The 14,551-nt window shown below is 42.3% G+C and overlaps 1 protein-coding gene across 6 annotated transcripts in view; it reads left to right on the top strand.

Annotated features, from left to right (window-relative positions):
• COL4A4 (collagen type IV alpha 4 chain) overlaps positions 1-14,551 on the top strand; it is a 76,725-nt gene that overhangs the window by 35,830 nt on the left and 26,344 nt on the right. For 4 of the 6 annotated variants that reach the window (XM_079975827.1, XM_079975830.1, XM_079975829.1 and 1 more), the window contains 10 exons: positions 557-721; positions 3,468-3,560; positions 3,719-3,882; positions 4,875-4,947; positions 5,874-5,980; positions 6,440-6,623; positions 6,719-6,787; positions 7,672-7,779; positions 9,196-9,414; positions 11,624-11,785. In XM_079975827.1, coding sequence (XP_079831953.1) covers positions 557-721; positions 3,468-3,560; positions 3,719-3,882; positions 4,875-4,947; positions 5,874-5,980; positions 6,440-6,623; positions 6,719-6,787; positions 7,672-7,779; positions 9,196-9,414; positions 11,624-11,785 — 1,344 coding nt within the window. Of the gene's footprint in view, positions 1-556; positions 722-3,467; positions 3,565-3,718; positions 3,883-4,874; positions 4,948-5,873; positions 5,981-6,439; positions 6,624-6,718; positions 6,788-7,671; positions 7,780-9,195; positions 9,415-11,623; positions 11,786-14,551 lie in introns of all 6 variants that reach the window. The other 2 variants (XM_079975828.1, XM_079975831.1) reach the window with 1 other exon arrangement.

Below are 14,551 nucleotides of genomic sequence, written 5' to 3'. Positions count from 1 at the left end.
TGCCAACCTATTGTTTTCAGAGCATGTGCCAGTGTTGTAATCCAAACTGGTAAGACTGTTTTGTGCTGTTTTACAACTATTAAGAAAAAGAAAAGAATGAAACGCCAAAACCTGTGATTTGCAGCTCAGTTTTCTAGTGTGCTTTAGAACAAATAGTTTGAAGATAATTGCTACGGTTGCGGAAATCACTTGAACAGGGATTTGGAGATCAATTGAGCTTCCCTTTCAAGCCATGCCAGACTATCAGAAGGAAATATTAGTTTAAAACATAAGGAATCCATTATCCTGGATATCTGGGCCTTCAAATGTTGCTTGGCCACAACTCACATCAACCTTTGCCATTGACCACACTGGTTGGGGTTGATGCAAGTTGGAATCTAACAATATCTGGAGACTCCACAGGTTTCCCATCCCTGTTCTAGAATATTCAGTGAGGTGTAGCTCAAATAATTTGAGTTTTAGAATGCCATACCCCAAATGCAGCTTCTCCCATAGATACCTTCTCTATGACTTTTACAAGACTCCATGACTTGTTCTCTCTTCTCCTCCTCCATAGGTATCCCTGGTCCCAAAGGTCTATTGGGAGTACAAGGGCCTCAGGGCTTTCGAGGTGACCCTGGTCTCCCTGCTATAGCTGACATGGCACTAGGAAGGCCTGGCTCTCCAGGGTTGCCAGGTTTTCCAGGAACACCAGGAAATCAGGGATTGCCTGGACCACCTGGTAAGATGAGCAAAATACTCTGAACATTGAACAAAAATATTTACACTTGAAGATCACACACACACACACACACACACACACACTGGTACCTCGGTTTAAGAACGGCCCTGTTTACGAACGATTCGGTTCACGAGCTCCGTAAAACCGGAAGTAGTGTCCCAGTTTGCGAACTTTACCTCGCTCTAAGAACGCAATCCAAATGGTGGAAGGGCACGGCGGCGGGAGGCCTCATTAGGGAAAGCGCACCTAGGTTTAAGAACCATTTTGGTTTAAGAACGGACTTCCAGAATGGATTAAGTTCGTAAACCGAGGTACCAGTGTGTGTGTGTGTGTGTGTGTGTGTGTAATATTATTATTGACTATAATTCCACTCATTTCTTTATAGCAGGGGTGGGCCAACTTTGACAGGTGGGCATGACAACTCTTGCCAGTTATGTAATCCCTTGCACAGGGTTCCCAAGTCCCCAACAACCAGATGATTGTTTGGTGCTTGGAAACTGCAGTGCAAGAGGCTTTGCCAGCCCTATGGTTGGCACTTTGGGAAGCAGTGAGTATAGGGTTTGCAGAGCGTTCTTTCTCTTCCTCCCCATCATTTGAAGGGGAGCGGAGGGAGAAAAAACCTTGCATTTAAGTTCAGTTCTGCTCAGTCCTGGGAACAAACATGTACAGAATTGAGCCTTGTTCTCCCTCCGATAATCAGCTTAACATCATGAATGACAGGCATGTAATTGGCAGGGGGTTAACAAGTAGGTGGGGTTTGGGGGAAATGGCCTTGTGGACCAAACTGGTTTCCTACCCCTAATATTCAGCAATAGTAATTTACCAAGCACTAATAACAGTAATCATTCCAGATATGGGAGAACCAGGCTTATCGCCTTCACTATTTGTCTTCAAAATCTGGCTTCCATTTATCCAAGGTGGAGTAATACCAGGAAAGCACAAACACCAGCAAGGAAGGAGGCTTATGAGGAGGGGCAGAGGCAATGGTAACAGTGCTGCACTCATCAGGATGGTGGTGTACAGGTGGCAGTGAGATCAGGGTTGTTTCAGGTTGGTAGTGGTAGCCCAGCTAATATGTGTGCACCTGCAAGGCCACTGCTGGGCCAGAACTCCCCCAAAGTCCCTCCCTCACACCATCTTGGTGACCACAGTACTGCTGCCAGGAAGACAGGGACTTCTGGGTTAGCGCCAGGGACTTCCGGGTTAGCGCCATCGGTAATGGCGGAATCCTTCTGACCAGGAGGGATTTGCTTCGAGGGAATCGGGTCTTACCGCTACAGCAAAAGCGGGAACCCTTCAAAAATCACAGGCGGGCGAAGCCTGTGAGCGTGGGATTCGGCGGGCACCCTTTGTGCCCCCCCAATTCGCAGGGGATCCCGATTACGGGTCCCGGAGCGAAGCGGGGTGAGCGGTGCGGTGCTGTGAATTGACTGCTTCTTCCTCGGAGCGAAGCCGCACAGCCGTTACCGGAGAGCGCTGACTTCTTCCTGTGACAATTCAACCTTAAAAGCAACTACCCATGAGTAGGGGAAAATTGGAAGTTTTTTGTTGTTGTTTTTTTTAAAAAAACTTTGCAGCCTCTGACACACTACCCTCATGAGTCACCTCTGGAAGAAGCTTTAAGAGGAAGGCACTTTACTGTTTTCCCCTTCCAGTATGGGCCTCCCCCCCCCCATTGGTTGCACTGCAACAGAGCCTCAGCCAAGGAGAAAGCATCTGAGGGGAAGCTGAGGGAGAAAAGAGACAGGTGGAAAGAAGGGCTAAATACCCTCCTCCTTCTCACTGCTTCTTTATTAGAAAAATAACCTCCTACTTTGAAGAAGTGAACTCTGAAGGTGGATTGTGGGAATAATATTTTTGTATGTTGCCCAATGATCTATCAACTGCATATGGAATGTGTGTGTGAGGGGGGAATATGTCTAAAGGAATCTTTATTTACTCCACTCAGTTCTGTATTGCAGAACTCTAGCTCTGCTTAGCAAGTTAGTTCTACAGTTTCAGCGGGTGGCGCTGTGGGTTAAACCACAGAGCCTAAGACTTGCTGATCAGAAGGTTGGCGGTTTGAATCCCCGCAACAGGGTGAGCTCCCATTGCTCGGTCCCTGCTCCTGCCAACCTAGCAGTTCAAAAGCACCTCAAAGTGCAAGTAGATAAAGTACCGCTCCAGCGGGAAAGTAAACAGCGTTTCCGGGCGCTGCTCTGGTTCGCCAGAAGCGCTTAGTCATGCTGGCACACAAACTGTATGCCGGCTCCCTTGGCCAATAAAGTGAGATGTGCGCCGTAACCCCAGAGTCGGCCACGACTGTACCTAATAGTCAGGGGTCCCTTTACCTTTACCTTTTTAGCTCTGCGTAGCAAGTTAGTTCTACAGTTTCAGCAACAATTGTTTGAAAACAGTAACATGATTATGTACTATATAATGTAGAATTGTGTGAGGAGGAGGAGGAGGAGAATAATAATAATAATAATAATAATAATAATAATAATAATAATAATTTAGTGTTCCAAACTTCAGGAGAAATGGAGAAGAGGATGGATGGGTGAACATATATATCCCATTAAGTAGGAAGTGGGCATCACATTGGCAGTCAAACAGGCTTCTGCTGGTGTAACCATCTGGTCCTGTAGCTGTCTAACATGTCAGCTCTAAGAACGAGGCCAGGCTGTTTATTTGTTTTTTAAAAAAAAGAACAGAGGCAAATATAACCAATTAAAACAATAAAATATATCTTTTGTAAAATTTCAAGGTGTGGCTTGTACTGGCAGAGGGTCTCCTGGGCCACCAGGAGCTAAAGGCCAGAAGGGATCACCTGGAGAAAGAGGTGCAAAAGGAGAGAAAGGCAAGTACCTGCATCCCTCACAGAGCAAATGCCTCATCTCAATCAAGTCATGTAATTTGACCATGACTGTCCTTGAGATAAAAACACAAGTCATAATCGCTTTGTGAACTTGCATTATTTGCCTGGTCCAAAGCCCTGCTTCCTTTGTGCCCATACAGGGAGTGCAAGTAGCTGCTTATGTGGTGCTGGTCCTTGTGGTGCACCTGGAATACGAGGTCCGCCAGGTGTCCCTGGAAGAAAAGGAGAAGTAGGGGTACCTGGAAGATATGGAAGAACTGGTGATCCAGGCTTACCTGGTGCAGTAGGGCCACCAGGTTCCCCCGTGAGTAACTTACAGGCAATATTTTATATTCTGGCATCCACAGAGCAGATTGATCTTTCCTTATGTTGTACATTTCTTTCCTTATTTCTGAGGACTTGGCTTTTATTTTGTCACGTTTTGATGCTAATGTTCAGGTGGATAACACAACACATACTTAAAACTGTGGGATTTGCTACTTCAAGGTGTGGTGATGACCATCAATGCAGATGGCTTTAAAGGGGGGTTCATGGAGGATAAGACCTTAAAGCACTACTAGTTGTGGTGCCTGTGTATAATAGCAGTCGCTGGGGGGGAAACAACAACAGTGGGCTATTGTGCTCAGGTCCTGCTTGCAAGTTCTCCATAGGCAACTGGTGGTTGGTCAGTGTTGGAAACAGGATACTGGGTGAGATGGGTCTATACTCTGATCCAGCAGGATTCTTCTGCTGTTCTTGTCAGTGTGCCATGAGAGCAAAACATTGGGAAAGATCTTGATGAAAGGTGCCTGTGGGCGTAGGATGGGGAAAACTGATGGTGTCACCCGGAGAGTGGCGGAGTGACATGTTCCAGCACCCGGAGTGGCGAACAGGCGGGGGCATGGCTGGCGAGCATCCCGGGGATGCGTGGCGAGTGGCACACATCCCGGGGGGGCGGCTGCAATGGCACCCCCCCCCAGGGATGGCACCCGGTGCGGACCACTCCCCCCACCCCCAACTTCGTCCGCTAGTGCACCCAGATAACCTTTGTTGTAAGTTTAAAAAGAGAGCATCACACTCCCATCTTGCTCATCTAATACAGTGTTTCCCAACCTTGTGCCTCCAGCTGTTTTTGGACTACAATTCCCATCATCCCTTGCCACTGGTCTTGCTAGTCAGGGATGATGGGAGTTGTAGTTCAAAAACAGCTGGAGGCCCAAGGTTGGGAAACACTGATCTAATAGATGTTTACTTGCTGTCGGATCTCAGCTATTATTTCAATTGACTATAACTTTTTTTTATTTTAACACTTGTAAGGGAATACCAGGTCCATTTGGGTTGACTGGTGAAAAAGGTGATAAGGGTGACCCAGCTAGAATAAGAATAAAAGGTAACTATACAACGTACTAAACCCATGAGATGTTTTTTCTTTAAACTTGGGGACTACTTCCAATGGTATATCCAAATTTTGTATTGCGTGGTGTTTATGGTGTAGAAGCTTCGCACAAAAGAGCCAACGAATTGCCCTGGGAGTAATAAATAGTAGCCATCTGTCTGAAGTTCTTTCTCCAAAGTTATAGTCTGTAAGTGCCATAATTAGAGTATGTCTTCCACTTCCTCATTTTTGTGATCTATCAATGCAATGAGCTTAGTGCAGTCTGTTCCGTATTCCATGTCCCTCCACTGATCAGCACTCTGCTTTTTATGTCATTGTAAAAAATGCACTACCTAGTTAAAGTGGTACCAACTGTCCTAAGATTCTTGTTTAAGTTGTGTCAAGCATCTCCATTAGCACCATCTTTCTGTTTTTCTGCTCATCCTAATTCACTATGAACCACTTTTCATTTGAAATGTTCACATTCATCCACTTATTCATCTTATTGCAAGATTTTTAGGGTTGTTCTTTTAAAAAAAAAAGACTGAATTTGCACACATTCATTATAGACACCTCAGTAATTTCTTTGGCTAATGCATTCCACAGAAGAGAAGGAGAAGGTTTCTGACCTAATATAATTAATGGAGAAGCTAATTTTTTTCTCCTCTCTGATTCCTTCTGCATAAAATACTGTATAAATACCAAAACTTAATCTTGGCATTCATTGTTTTAAGACAGAACTTTTAATATTCTGAGCACTAATTAGTAAAAAAGATGCATTTTATCCAAATGCAAAATAGTGTCCTGTAACTTTTTGTAAAGCTGCTTTCCTATTGGTTTGCCCAGTTTTCTAGCAGTTTGGGGGCATTTCCTAAAACATTCAGGCAGCATACATACATATATATATTGCATACTGACTGTAATATTTCCACAATTTAAAGGAATAAAAGGACAAAGAGGTCTTCAGGGGGAGCCTGGATTTCCTGGAAGAAATGGTATTGCTGGCAGGAATGGAGAACTAGGACTACCTGGTGAAAAGGGCTTTAAGGTATACCTGATTGTTTTGACAGTTGTTTTCCCCTTCATTGTAACAATGAGGAAGTAAACTAACCAGGAGTTGTCTCTCTGTGTGAAAGGGCTGAGAGTTCTGTGCACTTCTTATAATCAAAGCCAGCTCCTAAGCTCAGGACATGCTCAGTGGCACCCTGTTCTTTAATTCTAACAGTATGCCTTTTGCACCTGGATGTGGTTGTTAGATTATGGGGTTCTAGTGCAAAGCCTCCAATAGAGATACAACACGAATAAAACCAAAAATAAGGACATGCCCAGCCCAGAAATAAAACATTGATTTAACAAGTCCATCATTCAAAAGGAAATATTACTCATGTGTAAGCTGATGTGAACAAGTGAATCTCAAGGCCCTTTTGGAAAACCTGGTGAATTTAAGGGGATCAGCTGGAAGTGAGTTCAAATATATTAATTGTGCATTTGTATTCATTGTTTACAGGGGCTTGATGGAAGAGCTTTACCAGGTGATAAGGGATTTCCTGGTTCCCCTGGACTTCCTGGCTCAAAAGGGCCAATAGGACCAACAGGTTTTGGAATTCAGGGTCCTCAAGGTGTCCGGGGTCTGCCTGGAAGTCCAGGAAACCCGGGTATTAGAGGACCACCTGGCCCAAAAGGTGAAAAAGGTAATGTATGTATTTTACACTGAAAAGAGAATACTCTGTTGGTTCAGTTGTTTGAGAGGTTGGGTCAAACCAATTGATGGTTGCTTTTCTTCTAGGTGCAACTCTTCCTTACGCAGCAGCATACCCTGGGAATCCAGGTGCACCTGGTTTTAAAGGTATATCAGGTATGACTACAAAAGTGAAATAAGGTGCTATTCTTTCCACGGAAGCTGTTAATGTCTTCAAGTTATTCAGAATTAAACAGACTTCTGTGATTTAAAACTTACAATAATGAGGTGTAGTGTAAGAATTCTCAAGATTGGAAAAGAAACACAAATGCGAGGTTATCATAAATGATAGCTTAAAATTAAAAGCAGGGCTAGAACCTCCCTAATACTCTATGCAAAAAACACCTTTTGTTTTTCACTGGTGGTGAACTTGGTGGAAAAATAGAGTTTGGTATGCTCCTCTTATATGTTTATATCATTTAGATACTCTCCGGGTGGTACTCCAAGGGAAATCTCTAATATGAGTCTCAGAAGCAATTTGCCATGGGTTTTGGAGCACAACTATGATTATAAGGGGTCAAATCTGTCTCCGTATTTCGTTTGGTAAAAGCCAAAGAAATGGACTAAGTGGTAGTTCTTTACAAGTATTATTGTCTTTGGCCAGCTCCTGGATAGTCAGAAAACATGGAGAACTTACTGACTTTCCATTGCAATTGCTTTAGGATAACTCTTCATCCTGCCAGTTGAATTTCTTGGAACTTCATATCTCTTAATGTTATCACTTAATATTAATTATTATTTAATGTTGAATTAGAGTTGCTCAGACTGGTGTCTTTTTTTAATGGAGACTTGAATGGCAGAAAATACACATTGCCAGACAAGGTATGTGTATGCATGATGAGGTAGCGGAACATGAAACCTATCAGTCATAAGAATGCATTGATCTTGCCTGAAATGTTTTTAAAATTCAACCCCTATATTTATAAAATGGATCTAGCTAGGTTTGTTCCACAGAAGGTTTGAAAGCATCGAACTAAGCTGTGCACAATCTGTTTATTCAGGTCCGAAAGGATTGAGAGGGCAGCCTGGGCGAGCTGGTCCCAATGGTTTTGATGGCTTCAAAGGTCAACAGGGCAGACCAGGAATACCAGGCAATCCTGGTCCAGAAGGTAAGTGAAAGAAGGGCAGGGTGTATTCATTTGTCGAGTATGGGTATGGAGTGATTTTAGTATATATTCTGTTTTCTTCTTCTGAACCTCATGCTTACTGTGCAACTGAAGCACCTGAATGTTGTCAGGTCATTTAAATAAAGTCAGTTTTAGAAAAGAATTGTAGCTCACATGCTTTTTCTCCAGTGCTTGGCTCCCATTAGATCTTGTTTCCCACAAGATGTAGTGATGGCCACCAACCTGAATGACTTTAAGGAGGAATAAATAAATTCATGGAGAACTATTGGTGGCTACTACCCATGATGGCTATGTTCTACCTCCACTGTTTGAGGCAGTATGTTTCTGAATACCAGCTGCTGATAACAAGCTGGAAAAAGAAATTCAGGTTCCATATGTGGGGTTCTCGTGGGCATCTGGTTGGACACTATGAAGACAGGATGCTAAACTAGATGGGTCTTTGGCATAATTCAGCAAGGCTCTTCTTATGTTTGTTACAACCAGTCAGGAAGCAGATCTTAATCCTCTGCCTGAGGCTCTGAAGAGCTGGTTTGAGACACATTTCCCAGTAGTGATTCAGGTCCCAGACTACTATAGCCTAAAATATCTCATCAGGTTAGAAACTTGCACTAAATAAAGAGGTAGATTAATCCAGGGTAGCAAATGTAGTACCCACCTCTGCAATATGCCGTTGGATCACAACTCCCATCAGCTCCGGCACAGCAAATGGTCTGGGATGGTAAGATCAGATATCCCTGGATTAATGTTATCCCAAAAACTGACAATCTCCACTTTCTCTCAGTTAAATCGCTTTGAGTGTTTGCAATACTTAAGAATGAATTCACAGGGATAAGGTGAACACACAGAGGAAAGAGCTAACAGCCATGATGGATAAATTCAATCTCCAGGTTCACAGGTGGTTGAGTTGGCATCCATCTGTCTTGGTGGACAATGGAGGAGTGTGCCTTTGGTGGTGAAGTCAAACTGTTGGAAGGTTGCAGCATCTGCTGTGGCTGTAGATACTGATACGGGAAAGACATGTTTTGTTGCAGCTGGGGCAGATGAAGACCATGCCCCATGGCATTACTTCTCTTGGTACTCTTCCCAGTGGTCATTCCTCCTCTGGGCACTGCTATGAATGCACAACCTAACTGCCTGACTCCAGGTCATACATTCACAGACAGTATGCCACTGATATCAGTTCCTGGGTGCAAACAATGAAGAGGAGCTACTGTCTTCATGCCTAATTATGACCTCCCCATAAGTGTCTGATTAGCCACTGATTGGGAAACAAGCTGCTGCACTATATGGATCTAGGAAAGCTCTCTTTACATTATTTCACATATGATATCATTACAAGTTGAAATTAAACAAATTAAGCAAATGATCCTATGCCATCTAGATTTCATTATTCTCTAGGTTTCAGGGGTGAGACTGGTGATCAAGGTGCACAAGGTGAAAGTGGTCCAAGGCTGGATGGAGCTCCAGGGTTGCCAGGTCCTCCTGGTCTTGAAGGTCCAAAAGGCATTTTAGGTGACAACAGTTATGGTCCTCCAGGAATTCCAGGCAACAGAGGTCTTCCCAGTTTACCAGGCCTGCAAGGCTTAAGAGGTGAACCAGGTTTTGCTGGCCTTCAAGGTATGATGCATATTTGTGCATGATTTATCTTATTTTTTTGGATTTGTTACTGATAACTGACTGACTATAAGCTACTTCTCCCCAAAAATATGTTTCTGGAAGGGAAAAATAAAAATAGCTCAATAAATAATGTCTGATCCGACTGCACTAGCTACCGTACCCAATTTAAAGTGCTGGTTTTGACTTATTGCGGTCCTGAGACAATTAAGGCTATATCTCAAGGACTGCCTCTTTCTATGTGAACCTACCCAGACCCTGATATCATATTCTAAGGCCCTTCTTCATGTGTCCCCTTCACAAGAGGTTTAGAGGGTAGCAACAGGAGAATGGACCTTTTCTGTGGTGGCTCCCCATTTGTGGAATGCTCTCCTGAGGAAGGTTTGCCAGGCGCCTTCATTATACACCTTCAGACGCCAGGCAAAAAAAGTTCCTCTTTAACCAGTCCTTTAGCTAATTAACATCCAATGCCTTTTTAAAATGTGTTGGGAGGGGGTTATTGGGTTGCTTTTGTTTTTATTTTGTGTATTTCATGTTTTTTATTGTAATTTTATCTTGTGAACTGCCCTGAGACCTGCAGATATAGGGCGGTATATACCATATTTTTTGCTCTATAAGACTCACTTTTTCCCCCCTAAAAAGTAAGGGGAAATGTGTGTGTGTCTTATGGAGCGGATGCAGGCTGCACAGCTATCACAGAAGCCAGAACAGCAAGAGGTATTGCTGCTTTCACTGCGCAGCGATCCCTCTTGCTGTTCTGGCTTCTGAGAATCAGAATTTTTTTTCTTGTTTTCCTCCTCCAAAAACTAGGTGCATCTTGTAGTCTGGTGTGTCTTATAGAGCGAAAAATATGGTAAATTCAATAAATAATAATAATAATTCTAATGTAAGAGGTTGAAGGACACACACAATATGGATATGTTTGGGAAACCCTAGTTGAAAATAAGAATGAGAGTAAGAGAAAAGGAAAAGTGAGGGGTTGTATAGTGGGGAGATCTCAGAAGCATAGCAACTCACAAAAAACAGTCCAGATAGCTTCACATACTTACAGTTTGTCTCTTTTACTTATTCTTGACTCGGGTCAAGAGAGAATTCTACCATTTCCCATGTGGTAGAAATGATCACTAATTGGGGATTTCCAAATCATGTGAATTAGTTAATCTGCTCTCTGGTAAATTCCATCTCCAACTGTGGGTTGATGAAGATTGGGGCAACATCATCACTCTAAAAGGAGCACAGTATGTCCTAAATATCAATTTCTGCTGGGCATTGTATGTGTCAAACAGTGCCATCAAGATTTGAGAGAAAAGCGACTTTCACTTGCTCGGCTTCAGAAGTTCTATTCAGATTTGCTTTATGCATACCTGCTCTTTTCAAGTCACAGGTTGATCGTTTTGTGGCAAGCCTTAGAATGCTGTCAGCATTGCCATCACCTTGTGAGGTTTCTGGGATTGGGGTTGGGGGTTGCAGTACAAACTGGAAGGGCAGGTGATATTGTGAAGCCAGCCTGCCCCGATATTGCTCACTTTGCCTGTGTGCAGCAGAGGGGAGTGAAAACGTCCCTTTTAAGCTCATGAAAGCAAAGGACAACATCCTGTGAATATAAATATATTTCCCCAGGTCCCGTCTTTCCATGCAGCAATGTGAAGTGATTGCTTTGGATAGCAACTCCCAGCAGGAATGTCATTTTACTATCTTCAGTATTATTTCTGTATGGAATGTGAGGAGCATAAGCTCCAGTCTCATGCAAAGGGCGTCTTCTCTTTTCTTTCTGTTTCATGCTGCAGAATTGAAAATGTGTAACGCTAGAGCTTCCAGAATGAACATATTGAATGAGCTGAAATGAGTCAAAGACACTGTTATGATGGCTTAGTGTGAACGCAGGGGCTCTCAGAGAAAAGATGCTAACCACTGTGCTCCTCCCTAGTTGTTCTGCTGCTGAACAGCACTTTGATAAGCCATGCCTTGGCTTGGCGTGTTCATCCAAATTTGAGCTTGTGGCTTATCCATGAGCCCTGTTTCAGCTGATATGCCAAGCCAAACTATGGTTTGGGTCAGTGTGGCCCAGCAGTAAAACAATTGGGGAGGAGTAAAGGAGCTGGGATCTCTTCTCCAGAGGTTTGGCTTAGCATGAAGTGCAAACCAGGCCCAATTGTTTCAAACTAAATTATTTTGATTTGGGGGGGGCTTCATAAATGAATTATCCTTGCAGGACAGCCTGGCATCCCAGGATTTCCAGGAGCAAAAGGTATCAGAGGTAGAAAAGGTGACATAGGAGTCCCAGGAGGCCCTGGGTCACCTGGTCTGCCATGTGACAAAGGCTTGCAGGGGCTGCCAGGACCTCCAGGCTCTTTTGGACCACCAGGCTTTCCAGGTAAGCGCATCATTATCCTTGTAAATATTCAGGTGGGAGTCTAAAGCATACAGGTTGACCCAGGTATTTGATGGCTAAAATATATTGTGGTTAGCAACCTTGAAATCTTTGGGTGCTTTCCAACCAATTACTTGTTAATGTAATTGTTTCCACTTGTGGACTGGCATGGTATACATGTGTATTGGTTAAAATAGGTGTGGCATCTCACTTTAAAAAATAAATAAATGTGGCACCATTTATGTACATGACACTACAAAGATCAGATATGACAGATACCTGCCTCAACTGTCTAACAATGTAAAATTGACACAAATAGGAAATGAGAGAGGCAGGCCAAGGCAGCTGTGGGGGGAATGGATGTGTGCATAGGCAGGGCATATAGAGGGGGAGCAGTGGGGGGCGGGAGAGAAACCCAGGTTGTACAAGCTGAACACCTGACATTTCAATTCTTGCTGTAAACAATTTGATTTCACCATCTTGTTTGCTCTCCTCCCCATGTACCATGGCTTTAAGAATTCAGCAGAGCAATTCCAAGGAGTCTGTAGAGCTATGGTTTTAACTTTTATCAACATTTTAATTTTTATTTGGAATATTATTTTGATACTGTTGTTTTGGTTAATTGCATTTTATATGTGCTTTTAGGATTTTAAGTTTTGTAAAGAAGTTTGAGACTTTAAAATATTTTTTTTAAAAATAATATTTATTACTTTTAAAGCTTACAAAAAAGAAAAGGAAGAAGACAAAAGGAAAAAAAGAACAAAAAAGAGAAAAAACAATACAATACATAAACGATACAAAACACAACCTTAACACATTAAACTAACACAATAAACTAAACCAAACAAAACAAAAACAATTTAAAAACATACATCATACCTTTTCCATAGTCTATCTTTCATTCCCTTATATCATTGACCTCCTCTCACCACCCTCTTTGTATTCCACTTCCATTAAATGTTTCAGCAATTCCTTTCCATCTTTCTCTATTTTCTATCATATAAATGTCTTAACATATTTTTAATCTTATTTCCATTAAAATTAGTATACTTATTTAAGCTTAACTCCTTATAGCATTTCAACTAAAGCCATAAAATTTCCTTCCAACATTTTCCTATCACTCATTAATTTTACAATATTTCTATATATAGACTTTAAATTTCCAATCTTCTTCCACCATCTCCTCTCCCCAGTCTCGGACTCTACCAGCCACTTCCGTCAACTCCATACAGTCCATCAACTTGGAGATCTTATGTCCGAGGCTCTTAACTCTTTTCCATGTCCCTTCTGCCAGTCTTCTTCATATTCTTTGATGCTAAAGAGCAGATCTCTGGGAAACTCCTTTTTTTATAATAATTTTTATTAGTTTTCCAATTTTAAAACAAAACAACAACCACAACATAAAACATCAATCAATACAGAGAAACACACAAATATAAATTCTTAACCTCATTTTCATAAGCCTCCTTTCTCGGACTTCCCCATACCTCACCCTTTTTGCATCCTTATTTTACAGTTTTTCAGCAACCCTTTTAGCCAATTGAATTTAAGTTTATTATCTTTCTCAATTTCACCTTAAATCCTCAAACATTTTCAGCTGCAATTCTGCATCTTCGATCTCTGGGAAACTCCAATCCAACGATACTTTTATTCCTTCTCAACAGGTCAGCCAGATTTCCATAATTAAAACTAGGATCCATAAAGTATTTCCGGGCATATTTCAAAATTCCTCCAAATCCAAAGGCCCCCAGAACTCCAATCTCCTCCTGACCCAAGTCCATATTCCAAAAGTCAGTTAATCCCTGCATAGAGGGATCTTTCCAACTTTCCTTTTCTAGTCCAGGCCAGGCTCCGATCTTCAAAATCTGACTTTTTCTAGTCTCAGTCATAAAGGGCCTCAACTTGTAGTCCTCAATTTGCCTCTGTAAGGCTAAGGCTCCCCCTTGTATTGCTTTAGGTTCGACAACAGCAACTTTCTCCTTCTCCTTTTCAGCAATTTGTCCTGTTGAAATAGATTCCTGTGCCAAATCCTGAATAATTTCTGTATTGGTGCTCACTTTTGGTTCCAAAATGTCAATTTTAGTAGTCATAGCATCCATCTTTTTATGAAGCTGTTCCAACAAGTGGCTTATCTTAGAAAATGCAGTCCATAAGGCTTCTCCTGTCGACATTCTTGAATATCCAAGGTCAATCTCTAGTTCTCACAGTTCTTATCAAGCAGCTGGAGATTTCCCAGCTCCACTCTTGTAACAGTTTCAAAAGCTCCCTCTAGAGGGGAACAGTCTCCACTTGTATCAATCTTTTCCAACACAGATCAAAAAGTAAAGATAGTTTCAATTTTCAGATACTTTTCCTCCCTTTTAAACGCAGAAGCGGACAATGGAAACAATATATTTCTCTTATTTAACTGTCAACATCCGTTCTCTTCGCTGTCAATGAACTCTCCCGAAGCGTCAATCACTGGGAGCCCGTTCCCAGGTTCAGAGCAGTGGTAATTTAATTTTAATCACTCTCTCCTGCAGGATACACAGTCCAAAATTTCCCCCTCTTCTCCTGCTTCCAAGGGGGGTCTAATAATTTCAATCGATGTAAGTTTAATCCTTTACATAAGGCTTTCCGAGACCTTAACTTGTAATCTCTTTGCTTCCATCTATTTACAAAAGGGGAAGGCGGACTTCCTGTTTTGAACCTTCCCCGTTCGATGCCAAATTAAGATATTTAAAGATCCAATTTTCCGTTTTACTCACAGGTTGTTGTTTAAAATCCAAT

This window comes from Podarcis cretensis (assembly GCF_951804945.1).
Source record: "Podarcis cretensis genome assembly, chromosome: 5".
Lineage (NCBI taxonomy): Eukaryota > Metazoa > Chordata > Lepidosauria > Squamata > Lacertidae > Podarcis > Podarcis cretensis.
The sequence above is the reverse complement of the archived record's forward strand: the minus strand, read 5'-3'. Positions and strand labels throughout refer to the sequence as shown.